The sequence below is a fragment of the Aquarana catesbeiana genome, linkage group LG13 (assembly GCF_042186555.1).
Source record: "Aquarana catesbeiana isolate 2022-GZ linkage group LG13, ASM4218655v1, whole genome shotgun sequence".
NCBI classification, from domain to species: domain Eukaryota; kingdom Metazoa; phylum Chordata; class Amphibia; order Anura; family Ranidae; genus Aquarana; species Aquarana catesbeiana.
In genome coordinates this window covers 67,798,267-67,822,297 of record NC_133336.1, presented here as the reverse complement: position 1 = coordinate 67,822,297, position 24,031 = coordinate 67,798,267, and the positions used below count along the sequence as shown (strand labels likewise).

The following is a 24,031-nucleotide window of genomic DNA, read 5'->3' as shown; positions in this document are numbered from 1 at the left end:
GGTGAAGAGTGTTAGGGGATCGGGTATCTCTAGTGCGAGATGGGAACAAGATCAAGAACAGAGAGAAAGGGAGAAGATGGGTAGTGCCTCCCGCCCAGGGAGTAAAACTAAATCCAGGAGGTCGGCCAGACTGTGAAACCTCCCGGAGGTAGGCGTCAGTGTACACAAATTGGTGCCAGGGTCTCCAGGTCTCACGAACGATCTCCTCCCGGTTGTGCAAGGTAGTGGTGAGATCCTCTATATCTCTCAGTTCGTTCACTTTAGAAAACCACAGGGATTTTGATGGCAGTTTCTCCGATCTCCAACAGAGGGGGATGCATGCCTTGGCCACATTCAATAACTGGATTGTGAGGGAGGCCTTGTATTTCTTGATCGGTCACTCTGAAAGATGGAGCAGGCAAGCTGCGGGGTTCCCCTCTAGATTAACATTTGTGAGGTGTTTGATTGTGCAGGTCACTCCAAAAAGGCCCGAGTTTGGGACAGTCCCAGAAGATGTGCAGCATCGTTCCCTCTGCATTGCCGCACCACCAACACAGACTGGGAACTTTTGGGAAGAAACGGTGCAGAGTAGTGGGTACCCTGTATCATCGGGTCAAAATCTTGTAACGATTCTCTTGAACTGTGGTAGCTATGGAGGTCTTCTGGGCAAAATGAAGGATCTTCTACGAGTCAGTGAATTGGGTGCCAAGGTCCTACTCCCACTTAGAGAGGAATGGAGGAGCAAACCCTTCCACCGGTTGAATCAAAGAAGCATAGATTATCAAAAGACTATGGCGGACCAGCTAAATCATCCGCAAATGCGGCCATTGTGGGTCCCTGAGGTTTTTTGATAGCCAGCTACGCCAGAGTCTGCCCTTACTGTGCACAAAAAGGGCTCTAGAGAGAGTGTGAATTTCAAAGGGGCAGCTTTGATGCGTGCCATTATGAATGTTGAAAAAGTTAGATCTCGTCTCATTGACCCTGACTGCAGCTGTGGGATGAGAATAGAGGGATAGTATCCAACTCAGCATGGAGCACCGGAGGCCAATGTGTTCTAGGGTAGCCTGTATGAAAGTCCAGTTTACTCGAAGGCTTTCTCTGCATTTGTGGGCAGCAAGAGAAGAGGTTGAATCGACGACCTGGCTGCATGGATCAGGTTCACCACCCGAAGGGTGTTGTCGCGTGGCTCTCGAAGGTGCACAAAGCCTGCCTGATCTCTGTGGATGAGACTCTGGATATGTGGGAGCAACCTATTAGCCCAAATTTTTGCAATTAGTTTCAAATCAGTGTTCAGGAGTGCTATTGGATTATGATTCCCGCATTGTAATGGGTCCTTCCCCTCCTTTGGAATAAGGGAGATAAACTCTCAAAATGTCTATGGGAAAGGATTCCCCTTCTGTTATAGCTGAGAAAAGAGACCAGGGGTTGGGATATTTTATACTTGTGTTTTTGATGGCACTGACACATACCTGAGTACAGCCACTCAGAGCCATTCATGCCTATAGGAGGCTTTACATGGAATCTGGTCTTTTCGGGTGGGGGATATAGACTGGAATTGGCATTGTGCAGACTCAGCCGTTCTTATGCAAAAAGGCTTTAGACTATCAGGTTATTGCTGTCTTTTCCTCCTTTGCGAGATGTCCCCTTCTTTCTTATCTGGGATTAGTGGTGTCAGAGAACAGGAATTGAGGGGGGAAATCTCTCTTGAGACAGACAAGAATTAAAGTTCAACTCCAGAAGGGGGCGTGGCCAGCGCGGCATGTGAGCAGACGCTTAGTCACAGAGCTCCCACAGTTACCCTGAATTGATCCGGTTTCCGGTGCTGACTTCGCCCCAAAAGCTACTTACCAGCCCTGGGAAAGTCTCCGCTACATCCCGCACTTGCTCCGGTCCGTGCAGAGGGTATGATGACCCGAGGACAGAGGGGAGAGGGATCGAGGATGGACCAGCAAAATGGCGCCGCTCCGCCATCAGCACAGAAGCGTGGCGCTGACAAACTGAAAGAGGCACAGAACAAACAACAGAAAAGCATGAAGGTCAGCTCCGCTGAACACCCCAAGGACATGAGGTACTATACCCAGAAACTTAACGACAAATCCAGCCTGTTAGCAGCCCAGTCTCACTGTGACTTTGATATACACAATGACCCTGATGAGGAGGAGGGGGAGACAACACAGGGGGCAGGCGCCATTACAACACAGGAGGACATTAACAGTGGTGCAGCTGAGGAGCCTGATAACTGTGAGGAGGAGGAGGGGGGTGAACAGCCCACACTTGCAGCCATACTGAGAGCGGTAAACAAATGCACAGCATCTGTCAATAACTTGCAAGCACGATTTGGAGGCTTGAAAGAGGAGGTTAGTCTCCTTAGGCAAGACATCCAGAAGATCCGAGAACGGACCACTGCAGCAGAAAGTAGAATTGGTGAAATAGAAGATAAGCTTCCCCACATGATCAGAGAATCCCAGGCTACCACACGATTAGCCAGAGCCACTGACACACGTGCAGAGGATTTCGAAAATCGCCTCAGACGCAATAACGTGCGCATCGTGGGATTTCCTGAGAAAGCAGAGGGCCGTGATCCCACGCAGTCTATAGAGCAATGGATGTCGGATGTATTTGGCAAGGATGCCTTTACCCACCTATATGCTGTGGAACGGGCGCACAGAGTACCCACCAGACCCCTCCCCCCGGGGCACCCTCCTCGCCCGATCCTGGCCCGTCTTCTAAATTACCGGGACAGAGAAATAATTTTGCGGCTAGCCAGAGAGAAAAGGAATGTCCAATATAATGGTACCCGTATTTCCTTCTACCCCGATTTCTCCGCCGCGGTTCAGAAGAGTCGCGCAAGATTCACTGAAATTAAAAGACGCCTACAAAAGCTACAAGCCTCCTATGCAATGCTGTATCCAGCGAAACTTAGAATTACTCTACGAGGTCAAGCACATTTCTTTGAACACCCGGCGGAGGCCTCTGACTGGCTGGATGCCAACGAAAATGAACTCAGACAAGAGCGGAGACCAGGCATGGAACTTGATTGATACTACTCATACTAGCACAGGTCTTTTTCATATTTCTCCCCCGGACGGGGGCAGGGCCGGAAACATACAATGATTTCTTCACTAAATAATGTGAGCTCGGATGCAAGTTAAACCCTGATGAAGTGCATGTCAGTACCCATCAGGTACTTTGGTCCGGAGGTCCAGGAGCTCCCGGATTGCCTTTGGGACCCGTTGTCCCACAGAAGTTTGTCATCTACTTTGACATCTTGGAGTCCTGGATTACAAAGCAAGCGGGCCCTTCTAGGCGATGAGCTGGTACAGGCGTGGAACCTGGCTCGGAAGAGGCCCCCAAGTTTGTTTGGCGCACCGTTGTGCGTCTTGAGGTTTTCTTTATACGTACAGATTTATTCCGGAACTGTAAAGCTACATTGCTATGCGGGTGACGGCATGGCCCTTCTTCCCACCCTCAAGATATTCGCCTACCCAACATTCCCACTTCGACGCCACATAGCAGCCCTCTTGTTTCCTTCTTGTGAATATAGGAGAAGCAAGCAGTGTGTTACCGCTACCGGTCACCTTTTCTTCAATGTGAGATGACTACGGTAACTGTGCTCTCATGGAACGTCAGAGGGTTGCATGATCCCCTGAAGAGAACTATGGTATCATCGCTACTTCGGAAACATCTCCCGGCCATCTGCGCCTTGCAGGAAACCCACCTCACCAAGGACTCATTGTCTTGCATTGGTTTTCGTTGGGTGGGTAAGGCATACCATTCCACCCATACCTCATACTCTCGTGGTGTGAGTGTATTGGTGCATAGTTCCATAGAATACGTGGAGCTCGGCTCCGAAATTGATCAAGAAGGGAGATATGTATTTCTTTGTGTAGATTATCTACTCTCAAATGTATATTAGCCTTTGTGTATGTGCCTCCTCCGTATAACAACCAAGTGGTGAGAGCTCTGTTGGCATACCAAGTTAGACATCCTGGGGTCCCGTTGTATGCCCTCGGAGACTTTAATAACTACACTGACCCTCTTTTAGACAAGCACCCACCAGTGGCGAGAGGGAGGGGGGGGGGGGCGGTACAGCACTCAGTAGGTTTATGGGGGAGGTGGGATGGAAGGACCCTTGGAGAGCGGGGAATCCAGAGGTACGTCAGTTCTCCTGCTTTTCCAGGGGCCACTCCTCTCTATCACGGATTGACCTCTGCTTGTGTTCGGGAGTAGTGGACCGCTACATCTCGACGGTGACATATGCCACCAGAAGTGTATCTGATCATTCACCACTGATTGTGACTCTGGAGGTGCGTCCTCCTTCCACGACGGCTAAGGCTCCGTGGAAGATGAATGCATTCTGGCTGAATCTTTTCCCTTCTCATGAGCAAATAGAACTCCATATTGCAGAATACTGGCGGGTTCATGCCAGTGAGGCCCCATCAGCTCTATCATGGGAGGCCTTTAAGGCAGTCCTTCGAAGCATTTTTATTGCTGAAATTCAAGCAGTTAAAAGGAGAACCCATGCTCGTGGGGAGGGAATAGAACATATGGCAGTAGACTTAGAGGAGCGATTTATTGCTGATCCTACTCAGGCTAATAAGGATGCATGGCTTTCAGAGCAAGAGGCGCTATATAGGGTCACATCGTCCACTGCAGAGAGAAAGAGGTTTTTTCAAAAAACTGCACATTATGAGGAGGGAGAGCACACTGGTCGTCTGTTAGCCACTATTGCCCACTCCCACCAGACCTCTCCATCAATTGGAGCACTACGTTCTCCTCAGGGAGGATTAACCAATAGCCCAGACCAGATCCTAGCAGAATTGGTGAGATTTTACTCCTCACTATACCAATCTAAACAAACTTACTCACAGGAATCGCTCACTGAATACTTGGATGAGGTCCAGCTCCCCAGCCTATCTGAAGCATCTCGTGATGAGCTGGATGACCCTATTACTGTTGAGGAACTACAGGTGGCGACCAGTTTGTTCCCCAACTCTAAGGCTCCGGGGGACGATGGACTCCCTATTGAAGTTTACAAACAGTATGGGGAATCTATACTTCCACACCTGCTGAAGGTATTTAATGTAGCAAAACAAAGTGGCGATCTCCCCCAGTCAATGACAAGAGCAAGCATAGTCCTGATATTAAAACCCAACAAAGACCCACTAGACCCGGGATCGTATCGCCCGATCTCACTTTTACAAACTGATGTGAAGATCCTCGCCAAGGTGCTGGCGCTGCGTCTGAACAGGGTCATATCCACCATAATACACTCAGACCAATCCGGCTTTATGCCGCAGAAATCGACTGCGATCAACCTGCGCAGACTTTTTCTCAATATCCAATCCCAGTCAGATAATACGGGAGATAGAGCCCTACTTTCCCTGGACGCCCATAAGGCGTTTGATAGCGTCGAATGGGATTATTTATGGGCAGTAATGAGGAAGTTTGGGATTGGGGACAACTACATTAAATGGGTACAGCTATTGTACTCTTCTCCGATGGCAGTCATTAGAGAGGGGGGACGGATCTCCGCACCTTTCAATTTATATAGAGGTACGAGACAGGGCTGCCCCCTGTCTCCCCTCTTGTTTGCCCTGGCCATAGAGCCCTTAGCCTCTATGATACGCAGTAACCCATTGGTTCGGGGGTTTCGATACGGGGATGTCCATGAGAAAGTTATCATGTATGCTGATGACACCATGTTGCTTCTTGGTGATACGTCAGCGTCGCTGTCGGAGGCAATGAGAGTCATTGGCCGATTCGGGCAGTACTCGGGTCTAATTATTAATTGGACCAAATCCTCCCTTCTATTGTTGGATCGTGAGCTCCCCCCTTCTCAAGACAATATAATGGACATCCCGGTATCGACATCTCTCAAGTACTTAGGCATACAAGTTACTCCCCGGGTGTTAGACTATGTCAGCTTAAACCTAACCCCTCTTATCAATCGTTGTCGTGACCGGGTCAAAGTATGGAGCAAATTGAAGCTATCACAAGTAGGTAGGATTAATCTAATAAAAATGATCCTTATGCCCCAACTGTTATATATTCTCCACAATTCCCCAATGGTCATTACTTTAAAAAAGTTCCGGATTATTAACTCACTCTTCCGATCATTTATATGGCTATCAAAACCACCCAGAATTAAACTTGAGCAACTCCAGCGTCCCAAGGACGACGGGGGCATGGCGCTCCCTAACCCTTGGGTATATTACCTAGCCGCCCAGCTGCAGCACATTACCAGAGTTCTGAGGCCTACACAGGAAATAGAATTAAATCTGCGGGACCCCTCAGCCCAGCTACTTTGCTTTACAGTCAAGTGTGAGGCCATGGAAGGGCTGGAGGCGTTGCGTTACAACAAATCCAACAAACTCTTTCCAACTTATGCTCTTATGCAAAAGATTTGGAATAAGACCAGGATGCTACAGAAAGTACAAGGATATACTAAATATAGCCCAATTTGGGAAAATAACCATTACATGGAAATAGCAAAAATACCATATGGGAGGAAATGGAAGCAATATGGGTTATCACACATGACGCATATATTCCAAGATGGCAAGCTGAGATCCTTCTCGGAACTTAGAGAGGCCTTTCGGTTACCGCTCTCCATGAATTTTTACTACCAGCAACTTAAACATGCGATAGATGCCCAGGGAGGTCCAGAGACCTGGACTCTAGAACCCGCGCCTGTCTTTAACTTCCTCCTAGAAATAACTACATATAAAGGGTTCATATCGGACTGCTACGCTATGCTTCTGGGTTTGGTTATGGGGGACTCGCCATTGAAGGTTATGACCAGGTGGGAGCAGGATGTTGGCGCGTTTGAAGAGGAACAGTGGGACGAGGCTCTGCAGGCGGTCCCCCTGTGCTCATTGAATGCTGCTCAAAAACTGTCCCAGTTGTATATATTGTCCAGGGTACACTATACACCGGCTAGGCTTGCCCGTATGGGTGTTGGCACAGACCCCACATGCACAAGATGCCGTAGAGAGCACGGAGATCTTATTTACCTCCTATGGAGGTGCCCTAAACTTCATTTATATTGGAAAGAAGTGCTGGATACCATTAATATGGTCTTTCAGGTACAGATACCATTAGACCCCAAACCATGCCTATTAGGGATAATAGATGACTTATTGACAGGTGATACTCTTAAGCAAGCCGTCAATAGAACTCTATTTCAGGCACGTATGTTAATTCTTAGGCATTGGAAATCTGAAGACCCTCCCACGAAACAGGAGTGGATCACACAAATGGGAAACGCCATCCGTTTGGAAAAAATTATTTTTCAACACAGGGGAACATCCAAAAAATTCGAAAAACTCTGGGCGCAGTGGCTGGGGGTCCCCGGACTCGCGCCAGTAGATCTAGTGATGGACCGTTTATTTTAGAAAAACCAATAACTGTACTGTTGCAATAAATAAGAATAAACGATTGTATTCTGTTTTGCTGAAGCTATGGATGCGCAGGTGGAGGTTTAATGGGTGAGACGCAATACTATGATATGCTTGATTGGGAAAATATGGGGGAAAAGGGATACAATATGTGTTATCTCCATGTCTGATTGTACCGCTATTTTATACTCTAACATGTCTGTTCCGGAACTGTATGTAATAATTTCTTGCTGAAATAAAAACTTCCAGGTTTCCCTTTGTCTTGCACAGTTGTATAGACTCCTTTTCTGCGCTAAAATGACTCTGATTTCACTGTGGGATTCTCAGTGTGCATTAGAACCTGCAGCAAGTTGGAGGGCTTGTCTCACTTCCTGGCTGGAGGACATCCATCACCATCTAGCACTTTTTTTTTTTTTTTTTTGTTCCTTGTCCATTCTTTTCATAATTTGGATTTTGGTTCTTTCATTCCTGGAGGCTCGGCATCATTTGAGTTGTACTTAGAGTGGTCTACATACAATTGCAACCTGCCTAGAGACACCCAGTAATCCAAACTGACACCCGCCCATCAAGACCTTATCATTTTGCATAACTTCCCCCCAAGGAGTTGGCCCACTGCTTCCATCAATGCAGTGCTTTGATGGCAGAGTGCTGTAATGTTTTCAAGAGGTTACGTACAATACTCTGTCAATTCCTCTCACAAACCATGATCTTGCCTGTATTGCAGGGTTCGACAAATTCCAGGTGCCAGGTCGCCATGGCTACTAGAAATTGCATCCTGGCGCCTGGACTTTTGTCAGCTCATTAGGCGCAGGGATGCACAATTGCTATCGCCCGACAACTGGGACTTGTAGTACGTTTTAACATTTAGCCCTCTTGCAGGATTTACTTGTTAAATGGAAGTATTCTGGTGGGTGCCCTGCCACCCAAATGCTTCCTCAACCCCCCCCCCCCTCTGTGTATCCTGGGCCCTACTTGCCCATTTTTCTTAAAATAATTAAAGTTACACCCAAGCACAACAAATATCACACACACACACACACAGACACACACACACACACACACACACACACCCCGCTGTATTATATATAAATGGACAGAGACCCAGTGATGTTACTGTTTCTAAAATGGGATGGGGGGGGGGGAGCAGGGACTTTGTCATTGGAAACATTGGTTTATACCATGTGCGGTGACCTATACACATCACAATGCTGCCTTGAGGTGGGCTGTGAATTTTTTTGGTATATATTGTGATCTGATGATTTGATCTTCCTGTATTTACTAAAGGATGCTTATCTGTTTGTTCTGTCTTCTCTGGCAGCAGGCAGGATGTGAATTGTACAGTCACGTAGATGTCAGCTTGTTGAACCTCATTCCATTCTGTCTGTGTCCTGCTTCCCCAGAGCCACACGCATCAAAAATGATTTTGTCAGCGTGACAGTTTGTGCCACACCAGTAGCTAAACCAAACGTATACAGTCTGCGATGCAGTGAGATCCGCGAGGAATACATGGAAAATGAGCCTTTCTGCAGCTGACATCATGCTGATAATTGTGACTCATTATTCGTACAGCATTCCCGGGCCTTGACATTTCCATAAATTATTGCTTGGCAGTTAGTTCCTGCAGTCTTAGTGATGGACTTAAGGCAGCTGCTGTCTCCTCTGAGATATGAACGTATGTGCCCTCAGACTCCTAAAAATATAGCACTGATGTGAATGAAAAGATTTAGACATTTGTCTTGTTGTGCCTTAAGCTAGCCATACACGGCTTGAATTTCAAAAGATTCCTGCTGAATTTGCCAAAATTTAAGGTTTTTTTGTGTGGCCCTGTCGGCACCTCCCAGCTTAAAGAGGAAGTAAACTTCCATCTTTAAATTTTACCTATAAGTAAGCCTATAATAAGTGCATCATTTAGGATATTGACTGTACATATAGCCATTGACATAACTGGAGCATGCGCTCTGAAGGAATGGCCACCCGTGTCGTTCCTCCAGAGCCCTGTGCCGTGACAGGCTACTTTCCGCGCATGTGCACGGGAGTGACATCATTGCGGCTCCGACCAGTCACAGCCGGAGTCCGTGAACCCAGAAACAATACGGGTTATGATGGAAGCTGTTCCCAGCAATGACATCGCATTGCTGGAAGGCTTCATTTTCAGGTATCACATAATGTGCTGGTATGCAATGCACATTATGCCTTTTGCCTTTCAGGTAAGGAGGAAAAAAAAAGTGCAGCGGTTTACAACCGCTTTAACAAACTTTAAAGTGGTTGTAAACCTTTAACTTTACCAAGTGAAGTGATTGGCCTCAGGTGCACAGAGATGAAACAAATTATCCTGCATATGTTGCACCTGTTTATCTGCAGCCCTTTCTCCTCTGTTTTAAAAAAGCAGAATTTATAAAGCTTGTCTGAGCTGTTAGAAAATGGGGTGGAGAGCTGAAGTTACACACTGCAGAGCCCAGTGAGGAAAATTCTGAGAGCTGATAGGAGAGAAAGGACACACCCCTCCTTCACACAAAATCTGAGATGGGGCTGTCAATCAGCTGGAGATCCCTCCCCTGTCACCTTTTTTTCCGCTAGGAAGAGCGTACACTGACACAGTCCTGCTATTCTCTATGGGGCTTTCTGATGGAAATGGACTGCCTGTCCATTTCCATCCGACTGGTATCCGATCCGCCGGACAGATGGGGAATGAGAACCTGCTGACGAGTCATCTGTTGTTGAAGCGGAGTTCCACCCAAAAGTGGAACTTCCACTTTGAGGACTCCTGACCCCCTGACGTGCCACATTTGGCATGTCATTTTTTGGGGGGGGGGGGGAGCGCTGGTACCAAGTTTTGACAGGTACCCAGCTTCACTTCCTCTCATGGTGCTGAGCAGAAGTTCTCCTCTCCCCACTTTCTGCAATCTTGTAAGACACGTTTTATAGGTCCCAGGGGATCGCCCAGCTATTCAGAACAAGCAGCGCGCCTCGCGCATGCGCAGTGCTCATCCGGCTGTAAAGCTGCAAGTTGTCACAGCCGGGTGCCAGCACTTGCAATGCCGGTGCCACAAAGAGGAGAAGGAGAGAAGTGAGGCTTCGGGCGGCCGCATCGCTGGATCATGGGACAGGTGAGTGTGTGTAAAACACAGAAATGGGTGGAACTCCACTTTAAGGATGCGGCGGCCGGCTTTGAGGCCTGCTCCTTAGCAGCTCAGTGCGATAAATTAACGCATGAAAATATGCAGTAATTACTGCATTATCGAAATTTTAACACAGTGGTTACTTACCGCACAATTCCTAGTGAATTGATCGTTTGCACAATTGTTTCCGCATGTGTTATTTTACCACATTTTTTTTTCAGCAGTATTTAACTGAATCGACCACTGATTCATGGAACAGCAGTATGAGAACAGCGCTCAAAAGAGTGTGCAATTTTTGGTTTAGTCTGTGAATAAATTAATAAATGAAGGCATTTTAAAAAAAAAAAAACTTTAAAGATGTTTTAGTGTGGATGGGTAAAGTGTGAGAATTGTGTAAACTGTATAGCTTTGATACTTGTAGCAGGCAGAAAGCCTATGATTTGCTAGAAATAACCTGCTGTTTGCATTATAAATGTTGTGTATTGTAAAGCAGTGTGTATGCCATCTGTAGGCCAGCTGTCAGGCTCGTGTTCTCTGTCCATGTGAGGTCTGGTTTGCCATTGTATACAAGCATCCTACCTTACCTGTGAAGACATGGGTAGACACCTGGCAGACTGCCACTGTTCCAGGGATAGGATAACATAGCCAGGCAGCCAGAGCATTGTAACTGCTGCTAGGGGTATGCAAGAGAGGGACACAACTGCTTCTCGTCACTGACCTCTCAGAATTCCCTCTTACAATGCCGTCTTCTGCCATGTTTGCTCAGGCATCACTCCGGGTCAGCACCTGCCAACTGGATTGAGAGGACACCATGATGTAAATTGTGTGCTTTTTTTATTTATTGATTTTTTTTTTTTTTTTTCAGTTCTTGTTTGTGTTCACAAATGTCTAATACAGATGAGCCCCTGCTGTAACCTCTCTGTGACTTACTGCAAAGGTAAAAGGTTGTAGCCTTCTGCAGGTAGAAGAAAATGAGAACAAAGGCAGAGCACATCTAAGGGTATTGGTAGGTGAACAGGAAAACTGATACCCGGGCTGAGAAAACACCAGTTTGTATTTCGGCTAACAAGCTTACATAGTAGGAATCCACACTCCACTTCCGATAGGTCTTCTACAACAATGTTTCTCAACACCAGTCCTCGGGTACAACCAACAGGGCATGTTTTCCGGCTTTCAATCGTTTTGCACAGGTGATTTGATCAGTTTCACTGCCTTAGTAATTACCACAGCCGTTTCATCTGAGGAAAATTCTGAAAACATGACCTGTTGGCTGTACTTGAGGACTAGAGTTGAGAAACCTTGTTCCACAACACATCAAAAGGTTGGGTGTACCACACTGAACAACAATGCTGTTGGATAATTGGAGTCCACACGGTGCACAGTAAGAAGGTGGATAACAATTTTTGCTAAACGAAAGTCTCACATTTATTAAAATCGGCAGAACCCAACATATTAGAGTATACATTGTTCCTTCTTCAGGAGTTGATCAGTCTTGGTTGTGACAGCATGAGGGGACTTCTTTCAAGAGGCATCTATACAATTTATGCTGATTTACTTTTACAAGAGAGCTGACCACCGGTTCACTTACCCCACCCCGGTGCCGTTTTTTTAGAGCCGGTGGTCAGCTCTCTTGTAACGGTAATCCTAGAGGCTAACTAGCTGCTGGACTGCTTTTACAAGCTGCAGTAGGAAAGCTGAACAAAGCCAAGTACGTTCACTCTGACCTGACATCACTTCTGGTTTACCTGGATGTCAACACCATTTAAAAAATAAAAAAAACAGCACGTAAAAACGCCAATCTCGGTGCTTTGACTGCCTTTAAGGGTAGAGGAGGGATTTGGGATCTTATAGAGTACCGGTCACTTGCCTATTGCTGTCACAAGGATGTTTACATTCCTTGTAACTGCAATAAAAGTGATAAAAAAGAATTTAAAGCAACAGTGTAAAAATAAAATTAATTAAGAAAAAAACGTAAAGTATCCCCCCCAATGCTTGTGTTCTAAGGTGAGCGCTTGTTTCGGGTCCACATAATGAGCAGTAATTCTAACACTAGACCTCCTCTGAAAATCTAAAGTGGTAACCTGTAAAGGCTTTTAAAGTGGTGAAATTTCTGTCTGTCGCCATTGCATGGGGGTGCGCAATTTTAAAACGTGACATGTTTGGTATGTATTTACTTGGTGTAACATCTTTTATGCATTACAAAAAAATGGGTAAAGTAATGTGTGCGTGGTGTGTTTTTTTTTTTTTTTTTAAGAGCCATACTTGCCTAGGTGGATGCAGCATCGATTCAGGCTCTCAGCAGCTCGCTGTGCCGGTCCATGGATCTGGGCGTATCCCGACTTTATGGTTGTGATGATGCCCGAGCCTGGACCGGACCCAAGCCCTCTCTGCTGAAAACGGGTCACAGGAGTGCAGAACAAACAACTCCTGGGATCCACAGGTAAAGTACAGCCAAACGCACTTTGGCTGTACTTCTCTAATGTATTAAAACTAATGCCTCAGTTTTGGAGTTATTTATTTGAAGCCATATGATGTCATCTGCTCCTTCATGCAGATTCACTTTTCCCAGGTGTCAGGGAAGGCTCTGGAGATGTGACAGATGTCACATATGATGTGTTTCCTATATGGCAAGCTGAACTATCTCTCCGATGATACCCTAGGCATGTGCTACCAACCAGCTGCTGTGGGTTGGCCACAAACCAGCTGCATTGATTGTATCTAGCCCACAGAAGAAAGTGTGACATCAGTAGGGCACTGCTTTCATTCAAGAGACTTGCATGCACGTGTATAAACCTAGGTGGCCCATATAGTGAACTTGGTGCAGAATTATTCACTTCCAGGTCATTACAGAGGACAAGGGGTACACGTTATGTTTAAAGGAAAAGCTTCTTCCCAGTAAGGGCTGTGGAATAGACTCCCTCGAGAACTAGTTCTGGCCAGCTTTGTAGATCGTCTTTAACCACTTGAGGTCCGGGCTATAGCCGAATGACGGCCACAGCGCAGGCCTCAATTTCCGGGAGGTCGTCATGGGACGTCCTCCCCTGTGCACGCGCACCCTGCAGGGCGCGCGCTGTGATCACCGAGTCACGGAGACTCGGATGATCACAGATTCGAGTAAGGGGCCGATCCCGGCCCCTTACCATGTAATCAGCTGTCAGCCAATGACAGCTGATCACATGATGTAAACAAAAGCTCAGTAATCGTTTTTTTTTTCTCCTCACGCTGTCAGCGTGAGGAGAAAAAAAAGCTGATCACCGGCTTATGTTAAAGGAACATCGGTCCCGAAGAGGAAGGAGGCACATATGCCTCATCTGTGCCTGCCAGTGCCATCTGCCATTGCCACCTATCAATGCCCATAAGTGCCACCTATCAATGCCCACCAGTGCTGCCATCACTGCCACCCACCAGTGCTGCCATCACTGCCACCCATCAGTGCCGCCTCATCAGCGTACATCAATGAAGGAGAAAAATTACCTGTTTGCAAAATTTTATAACAAAATATTTAAAAAAAAAACTTTTTTTTTTTTAAATTCTGTCTTTTTTAATTTTTTTAACAAAAACTAAAAACTGCAGAGGTGATCAAATACCACCAAAAGAAAGCTCTATTTGTGGGGGAAAAATGATAAAAATTTCATTTGAGTACAGTGTTGTATGACCACGCAATTGTCATTCAAAGTGCGACAGTGCTAGAAGCTGAAAATTGGTCTGGACAGGAGGGGGGTTTAAGTGCCCATTAAGCAAGTGGTTAAAAAAGAGCTGTATGCATTTCTGAATGTATGAAGGTAATAACACCAGAGATTGTTGATCTAGGGAATATTCGATTGTGTCCTGGAGGATCAGGAAGGATTTTTTTTTCCTCTGCTGGAAAAAATTTACATTTTTAAATGTTTTAAATTTTTATTTTTTTTCCCTCCAAGGGATTAGCTATGGGCATAGGATTGTGTATATGGATATTTCCTATTCGTGTTTGTTTTTTTGTTTTTTCCTATTGGTTGAACTAGATGGTCATTTTCAGTGTTACTATGTATACAGAGGAGGTTATGCTACCAGGAGTCCCTTTTTTTTTTTTTTTTTTTTTTTTTTTAATGAGGGAGAAAGCAGTTGCACTTGGATGCATAATCTGGAGCTACCTTGAAACAGAGGAAATCAGGGACTTGTTGGAGGGGGAGAAAAAAAATGAAAGCATTTTAAAATTAGTGTTTTTTCGATAAGGTAAGGAAGCTTCTTTACGATGTGATCCTCTAGGCTGTGGTACAGCTTTAAAGGAGCAGTATGGGAACTGAAAAACAAATGTCTGTACTCTCTTGTCCCCGCTGGCTCTAAGCACGAGAGTTGAGCGATCACATGACTACAGATCACTCTGTTATCGGTCTTCCTGGAGCAGAGAGCGGTGATTAACAGTCTCTGCTCTACCCCTCTAGCATTCACTGAAGCACCGGGCTGGAAAGAGGGCAGGAGCTGCTAGCCCTGGCTCTCTGCCTTGCCCTGTGAGGTTGAGCTAGCTGCCAATCGGGCATCTGGGTGAATCCTGACAATATGGCTGGATTCCTTACAGAGCCTGGATTGGCTGTGTGATGCCAACTGACTGCTGGCTTTAGTCTGCTTTTGAGTCACAGGAGTTCAAAGGTATGTGCACTCCTGTCACCCAGAACACAAGTATGGCCAAACAAAGTTATGGCCATACTTCGCTTTTAACTATGGCCAGTTAAGCAAGCAAATTGAAAAATATTTAGAGATGATTTTTTTCATATTGCCTAATATGTAATTTAAAGCATATGTAACAGTTATATTCAAAGCCACATTGTTATAGTTGTAGCTTATTAGCAAAATATAAAATAAACAAATCTTATCCATCATCTGCGATAGGAATGTGTATTCTGATTGAAGAGTTGGAAAACCTCTTCTCTACATCACCATAGGGGATATTGATCAGTCCATGTTTTATTTGCTAACCCAAAACTGTCTTGATCCCTTTTTTTTTTTTTTCAGTTTTGCAGACAAGAGGGAGAGATTAAATCACTTAAGAGAAACACAGCTGGATTTTCAAAAACAGTAAGTGGCACTTCACAAAAACACTGTTCTTCAGACAGTGAATGCAGACATTCATGGAGATCATCCAGTTAGATGTGTAGTACAAACAATTACTATGCTTTGAAGTATTAAAAAAATGTGCAAATTAGTTCTAGATGTTTGTATTCCCAGAAACTCCACATTGAAGATGAGGAAATAAAAGCTGGTATGATCTTATGGAGGAGTAAAGCTCGCCATATACTATTGGATTATCGAACAAAAAAGTTAATTTGAACATTCGTACAAAAATTCTCAATACATTCACTGGCTTAACAAATGTCACTCAAAAGTACTTCAGAATTTAGTTTGCCTTTCAAGGTCCCATAGACTTTCTTATTGGTCGAGCATTTTGGCCTTGTTTTCTGACAGCGCACCAAAGATGCAGCATGCAGGACTTTTGGTGTGCTGTCAGAAAGTACGTGACCTTAAGGAAAGTCTTATGTATATGTACAGTGCCTTGAAAAAGTATTCATACCCCTTGAAATTTTCCACATTTTGTCATGTTACAACCAAAAAAAGTAAATGTTTTTTTTTATTGGGATTTTATGTGATAGACCAACACAAAGTGGCGCATAATTGTGAAGTGGAAGAAAAATGATAAATGGTTTTTGTAATTTAGTACAAATAAATATGCAAAAGTGTGGCGTGCATTTGTATTCGGCCCCCCTGAGTCAATACTTTGTAGAACCACAATACTTTGTAGAACAGGTGCAAGTCTTTTGGGGATGTCTCTACCAGCTTTGCACATCTAGAGAGTGACTTTTTTGCCTATTCTTTGCAAAATAGCTCAAGCTGTTCAGATTGGATGGAGAGGGTCTGTGAACAGCAATTTTTAAGTTTTGCCACAGATTCTCAACTGGATTTAGGTTTGGACTTTGACTGAGCCATTCTTACACATGAATATGCTTTGATTTAAAACATTCCATTGTATCTCTGGCTGTATGTTTAGGGTCATTGTCCTGCTGGAAGGTGAACCCCCGCCCCAGTCAAGTCTTTTGCAGACTCTAATGCCGTGTACACACGGCGGACTTTCCGACCGGACTGGTCCAACGGACTGAATCCGGCGGACAATCCGACCGTGTGTGGGCTTCAGCTGACTTTTTCTGTCTAAAGTCTGATGGACTTTAGATTTGGAACATGCTTCAAATCTTTACGTCGTAACTCCATCGGACCCAGAAATCCGCTCGTCTGTATGCTAGTCCGACAAAAACCGATGCTAGGACAGCTATTGGCTACTGGCTATCAATTTCCTTATTTTAGTCCTGTGTACGCATCATGTACAAATCCATCGGACTTTGGTGTGATTGTGTGTAGGGAAGTCCGTTCATTAAAAAGTCAGTCGAAAGTCCGTCGGACCAGTCCGGTTGAAAAGTCCGACCGTGTGTACACGGCATAACAGGTTTTCTTCTAAGATTGCCCTGTATTTGGCTCCATTCATCTTTCCATCAACTCTGACCAGCTTCCCTGTCCCTGCTGAAGAAAAGCATCCCCACAACATGATGCTGTCACCACCATGTTACGCGGTGGGGATGGTGTGTTCAAGGTGATGTGCAGTGTTATGCCCCGTACACACGGTCGGATTTTCCGATGGAAAATATCCGATCGGATCGTGTTGTCGGAAATTCCGACCGTGTGTGGGCTCCATCGGACATTTTCCATCGGATTTTCCGACACACAAAGTTGGACAGCAGGAGATAAAATTTTCCGACAACAAAATCCGTTGTCGGAAATTCCGATCGTGTGTACACAAATCCGACGGACAAAGTGCCACGCATGCTCAGAATAAATAAAGAGATGAAAGCTATTGGCCACTGCCCCGTTTATAGTCCCGACGTATATGTTTTACGTCACCGCGTTTAGAACGATCGGATTTTCCGCCAACTTTGTGTGACCGTGTGTATGCAAGACAAGTTTGAGCCAACGTCCGTCGGAAAAAATCCTAGGATTTTGTTGTCGGAATGTCCAAACAAAGTCCGACCGTGTGTACGCCCTAATAGACCCCATTCACACAGGGACGACTTGTCAGGCGACCTAGTCGCCTGACAAGTCGCCTCCCGTTCTGTACTATGGAGCCGTTCTAAGGGGAGCGACGCAAGTCGCTCCGACTTAGAAAAAGGTTCCTGTACGACTTCGGGGGCGACTTGGGGCGACTTGCATAGACTTCTATGCAGAAGTCGTTTTGCAAGTCGCCCGGGCATTCGTTTGCAGGTCGCCTCGCTGAGGCGACCTGCAAGTCGTGTTGCCCCTGTGTGAATGGGGTCTTAGTGTTCCACTACACATAGCGTTTTGCTTTTAGGCCAAAAAGTTCAATTTGGTCTCATCTGACCAGAGCACCTTCTTCCACATGTTTGCTGTGTCCCCCCACATGGCTTCATGCAAACTAGACTTCTTATGGCTTTCTTTCAACAATGGCTTTCTTTTTGCCACTCTTCCATAAAGGCCAGATTTGTGAAGTGCACAATTAATAGTTGTCCTGTTGGCAGGTTCTCACACCTGAGCTGTGGATCTTTGCAGCTCCTCCAGAGTTACCATGGGCCTCTTGGCTGCTTCTCTGATTTAATGTTCTCCTAGCTCAGCCTGTGTCTTGGTAGGTTTTCAGTTGTGCCACACTCTTTCCATTTTCAGATGATGGATTGAACAGTGCTTCATGAGATCTTCAAAGCTTGGTATATTTTTTATAGCCTAACTCTACTTTAAACTTCTTCACAACTTTATCCTGTCTGGTGTGCTCCTTGGCCTTCAAGATACTGATTGTTCACTAAGGTTCTCTATCAAACCTCTGAAGGCTTCACAGAACAGCCGTATTTATACTGAGTATACATTACAAATAGGTGGACTCTATTTACGAAGGTGATTCTGAAGGCAATTGGTTCCACTAGATTTTAGTTGGGGGTGTCCGAGCAAAGGGTGCTGAAAAAAATGCACGCCACACTTTTCAAATATTTATTTGTAAAAAAAAATGTAAAACAATTTTTATCATTTTCCTATCCCTGCCCAATTTTGTGAAACTTTTTGTGTTGGTCTATCACATAAAATTCCAATAAAAATAAATTTGTTTTTGGTTGTAACATGACAAAATGAGAGAGAGAGACTCTATGGAAATGGAGCAAAAATGGACACATAATCTGCATGTCTGTGAACTACAGAGTGTAGATTTGAAAAGGAGATAACTGCTCTGGCAACTTTCTTCAGATCTTGCTAGTTCCGCATGGGACTCTGTAGTTTGGAGATCCCTAAGAGTTTTGGGTGGGATGGGATCTCCAACCCTGTGTCCGGGTGTTGTGGACAGACAGCATATAGCGAGGGGCTGGTGAGAACAGTAGGGAAAGGAAGGTGGAGTATGAGCAGCTTGCTACTGCTGGTGCTGTGTGAAGACAGACCTGTGTCTGGAAAGTGGTCTGCCCTGTGGGAGACTGCAGCCCGTGTAAGGGGGGTTCTTTGCCCAGGAACTGGGAAAGGCTGGCCAGCCTTGAGAGTTGGGAAGACTACGGAGGCTAGTGAGTCCTGGGGGCTGGAAAGAATCAACTCTGTTGGGAGCAAGCCGAGGAACTGCTGACGAGAGCCAGGTGGCTCGGTATGTTTTCCTTATTTTGAGTGCTAAATGAAGTTAAACCCCTGCGTGGGAATCCTGAATGGACCTTTTTGCTTTTGTTTTTTCATATATAATATATATATAAAATATATTTTACAGTATCTCACAAAAGTGAGTACACCCCTCACATTTTTGTAAGTGTTTTATTATATCTTTTCATGTGACAACACTGAAGAAATGGCACTTTGCTACAATGTAAAGTAGTGAGTGCACAGCTTGTATAACAGTGTAAATTTGCTTACCCCTCAAAATAACTCAACACACAGCCATTAATGTCTAAACTGCTGGCAACAAAAGTGCGTACACTCCTAAGTGAAAATGTCCAAATTGGGCCCAAATGTCAAAATTTTGTGTGGCCACCATTATTTTCCAGCACTGCCTTAATCCTTTCATGACTAAGCCTATTTTTGAAATTTGGTGTTTACAAGTTAAAATCCGTATTGTTTGCTAGAAAATTAATTAGAGTACCCAAACATTATATATATATTTTTTTATCAGAGAATCTAGAGAATAAAATGGCGATTGTTGCAATATTTTTTATCACACGGTATTTGTGCAAGCGGTGTTTTAAACGCAAATTTTTGGAAAAGGGACACTTTCATGAATTTTAAATAATCCAAACAGTAAAGTTACCCCAACATGTCACCCTTTATAATTGCACGCACTCGTGGAATGGCGACAAACTACGGTACCTATGAATTTCCATAGGCGACGCTTTAAAAATTTTTTACGGTTACCAGGTTTGAGTTACAGAGGAGGTCTAGGGCTAGAATTATTGCTCTCGCTCTGACGATCGCGGCGATACCTCACATGTGTGATTTTAACACCGTTTTCATATGCGTACGCGACTTCCGTATGCGTTTTCTTCGCTGCGCGAGCTCGCGGGGACAGGGGCACTTTAAAAAAAAATTTTTTTTTTTATTTTATTTATTTTTTTACTTTATTAATTGTGTTTTAATAAATTTTTTTTACTTTTATTGCTGTCACAAGGAATGTAAACATCCCTTGTGACAGTAATATGTGGTGACAGGTACTCTTTATGGAGGGATGGGGGGTCTAAAAGACCCCCCATCCCTCCTTTACACTTCAAAGTATTCAGATCGCCGAAAACGGCGATTCTGAATACTGTGTACTTTTTTAAATTTGGCGCCATTGGCAGCCGAGTAAACGGGAAGTGACGTCATGACGTCGCTTCCGCGTTTACAACGAGGAGGCTGGAACGAAGCCGCCCACGGCTTCGTTCCAGCCCGCCCCCAGCCGCCGAAGGTACCCGATTGGTAACAGCGGCGGGAGGAGGGGGATGTCCCCTCCCGCTCCTCCGGTATAAAAACCGAGCGGCTTTTAGCCGCATCGGTTGTTATACTCGGGTAGCCGATCGCCCGCTGGAAACAACGGTACCGGGATGATGCCTGCAGCTGCGGGCATCATCCCGGTATAACCCCGGAAAGCCGAGTACGCATATCTGCGTACGGTCGGCGGGAAGGGGTTAACCCACTTGGGCATGGAGTTCACCAGAGCTTCACAGGTTGCCACTGGAGTCCTCTTCCACTCCTCCATGACGACATCATGGAGCTGGTGGATGTTGGAGACCTTGCGCTCCTCCGCCTTCCATTTGAGGATGCCCCACCAATGCTCAACAGGGTTTAGTTCTGGAGACATGCTTGGCCAGGCAGTGGGCATCTTGGAGGTGTGTTGGAATACTGTTCTGCGGCCCAGTCTCCGAAGGGAAGAGATAATGCTCTGCTTCAGTATGTCACAGTACAAGTTGGCATTCATGTTTCCCTCAATTAACTGTAGCTCCCCAGTGCCGGCAGCACTCATGCAGCCCCAGACCATGACACTCCCACCACCATGCTTGACTGTAGGGAAGACAAACTTGTCTTTGTACTTCTCACCTGGTTGCTGCCACACACTCTTGACACCATCTGAAACAAATAAGTTTATCTTGGTCTCATCAGACCACAGGACATGGTTCCAGTAATCCATGTCCTTAATCTGCTTCTCTTTAGCAAACTGTTTGCGGGCTTTCTTGTGCATCATCTTTAGAAGAGGCTTCCTTCTGGGATGACAGCCACGCAGAACAATTTGATATGATGCTGAGCATATGCACTCAACTTCTTTGGTGGACCATGGCGAGGCCTGTTCTGAGTGGAGCCTGTCCTTTTAAACTGCTGTATGGTTTTGGCCACCTTGCTGCAGCTCAGTTTCACGGTCTTGGCAATCTTCTTATAGCCTGGGCCATCTTTATGTGGAGCAACAATTCTTTTTTTTTTCAGATCCTCAGAGTTCTTTGCCATGAGGTGTTGAACTTCCAGCGACCAGTATGAGAGAGTGAGAGCGATAACGCCAAATGTAATACACCTGCTCCTCAGTCACACCCGAGACCCTGTAACACTAATGCCCCTTTCACACTGGGGCGGTGGGGGCGTCGGCGGTACAACAGCGCTATTTTTAGCGCTGCTGTACCGTCGTTCTTGCAGCGGTATTCGGCCGCTAGTGGTGCGGTTTTAACCCCCGCTGGCGGCCGAAAAAGGGTTAAAATCCCTCGTACAGCGGTATAGCCGCGCTGTCCCATTGATTTCAATGGGCAGGAGCGGTTAATACACTGCTCCTTCACCGCTCCAAAAAGCGGTTTGCAGGACTTTTTTCACCGTCCTGCCTGCGCACCGCTTCAGTGTGAAAGCCCTCGGGCTTTCACACTGAACAAACAGCGGAGGCTGTTTAGGGGCGGTTTGCAGGCGGTATTTTTAGCGCAATACCGCCTGCAAACCGCCCCAGTGTGAAAGGGGTCTAAGGAGTCGCATGACACCAGGGAGGGAAAATGGCTATATGGGCCCAATTTAGACATTTTGACTTAGGGGTGTACTCACTTTTGTTGCCAGCGGTTTAGACATTAATGGCTGTGTGTTGAGTTATTTTGAGGGGACAGCAAATTTACACTGTTATACAAGCTGTATACTCACTACTTTACATTGTAAAGTGTAATTTCTTCATTGTTGTCAAATGAAGATATAATAAGATATTTACAAAAATGTGAGGGATGTACTCACTTTTGTGAGATACTGTATATATGTGTGTATAATAAATATATATATATAATCATAAAGTATTCAGACCCCATTAAATTTTTCACTCTTTCTTATATTGCAGCCATTTGCTAAAATCATTTAAGTTCATTTTTTTCCCCTCATTAATGTACACACAGCACCCCATATTGACAGAAAAACACTGAAATATCACCTGGTCCTAAGTATTCAGACCCTTTGCTGTGACACTGATATATTTAACTCAGGTGCTGTCCATGTCTTCTGATCATCCTTGAGATGGTTCTACACCTTCATTTGAGTCCAGCTGTGTTTGATTATCCGCTTCCCGACCACCTCACGCAGATATACTGCGGCAGAAGGGCACGTACAGGCAGATTAACGTACCTGTACATTGCCCTTTAAGAGGCAGCTTGCCCGCGCGCCGGGAGCTCCGTGACCACGGGTCTCGCGGACCCGATGTCCGCGGGGATACCCGCGATCGTCTCACGGTAAGGAAGAATGTAAACGTGCATCTCCCCGTTCTGCTTAGTGACACTGTCGCTGATCTCTGCTCCCTGTGATCAGGTGCTGGGATCAGTGTAGTGTCACACACAGCCCCTCCCCCCAGAGTTAGAAACACTCACTAGGACACCTAACCTCTACAGCGCCACCTAGTGATTAACCCCTTCACTGTCAGTGAGATTTTTACAGTAATCAATGCAATTAGCATTGATCGCTGTATTAATGCCAGTGGTCCCAAAAATGTGTCAAAATTGTCTGATGTGTCCGCCATAATGTCGCAGTCACAATAAAAATCGCTGATCGCCGCCATTACAAATAAAAAAAAAAAAATTATCAATAAAAATGCCATAAAACTATCCCCTATTTTGTAGACGCTATAACTTTTGCGCAAACCAATCAATAAACACTTATTGCGATTTTTTTTTTTTTTTTTTTTTTCCAAAAATATGTAGAAGAATACGTATCGGCCTAAACTGAGGGGAAAAAAAAGTGTTTTTTTTTTTAAATATACACCCACGGTGTGGTCCAACTGCAGCGCAACATTGTGAAGCCGGGCCTAACACTTGATTAGTGAATGGACATTCCTGAATGAAAACCACTTTCGCTGTTAGAAATGTATTTGTTCAAAAAAAAAAATTCATCTAGCTGCTTTAACTTTTATCACTGTGGTCCGAAAAATTAATATTGATTTGACCCCACTAACGATTAGGAAATTCAATGTCCCTTCTTAAAACCCAGCTTTAGTGAAAGACTAGTACGTTGCTGGTATTTTGAGAAATGCTTTATTGGTTTCCATTTTGTTCTTTGCATGATAATGTTAACAGTTCTCATATGTACAAGTAATATAATTTGTTTCCTTTTTTTTTTTTCAGAGTTGCAACGGTCATAGAGGGGAAGCTGGTGACAGATAAGCTGGTATGTTTCATGTCCCTGTTTTACCCACAGGAAATATTACCAGAGTTACAGCTCTTCTAAAATAAAACCAAAGCACACACACCCCAGTGCATAATGGTACCATAACGCAGCAAAGTATGCCCACCCATCCATGCTTTGACAGAGGGCGGCATGTGACTTTGTCAAGGCCTCAGTATAAAGGTTTCATACGCAATGACTCTATTCAGTCAACATAATGATCCAACTATGAGAACTGCATGGCAGAGACTACTTGTGGATGAAAATGGTGTTGTGTGTTTTTTTTTTGTCCTAATGCCAGGGCAAAATTCAGTATCATTCACTGTAGGCTGCTTCTCCTCAAAAACAATAGCTTCTGACAGCTTTTGACGGTTTAATTCCAGTTATTTTAAATAACTTCTTGAGTGAGAA

At 45.1% G+C, this 24,031-nt stretch overlaps 1 protein-coding gene across 1 annotated transcript in view; it reads left to right on the top strand.

Annotated features, from left to right (window-relative positions):
- Window positions 1-24,031, top strand: part of ATG14 (autophagy related 14) — an 80,914-nt gene that overhangs the window by 18,773 nt on the left and 38,110 nt on the right. Inside the window, exons 2-3 of the mRNA XM_073609347.1 lie at window positions 15,488-15,550; window positions 23,581-23,623. Of these exons, the coding sequence (XP_073465448.1) occupies window positions 15,488-15,550; window positions 23,581-23,623 (106 nt within the window). The remainder of the gene's footprint in view (window positions 1-15,487; window positions 15,551-23,580; window positions 23,624-24,031) is intronic.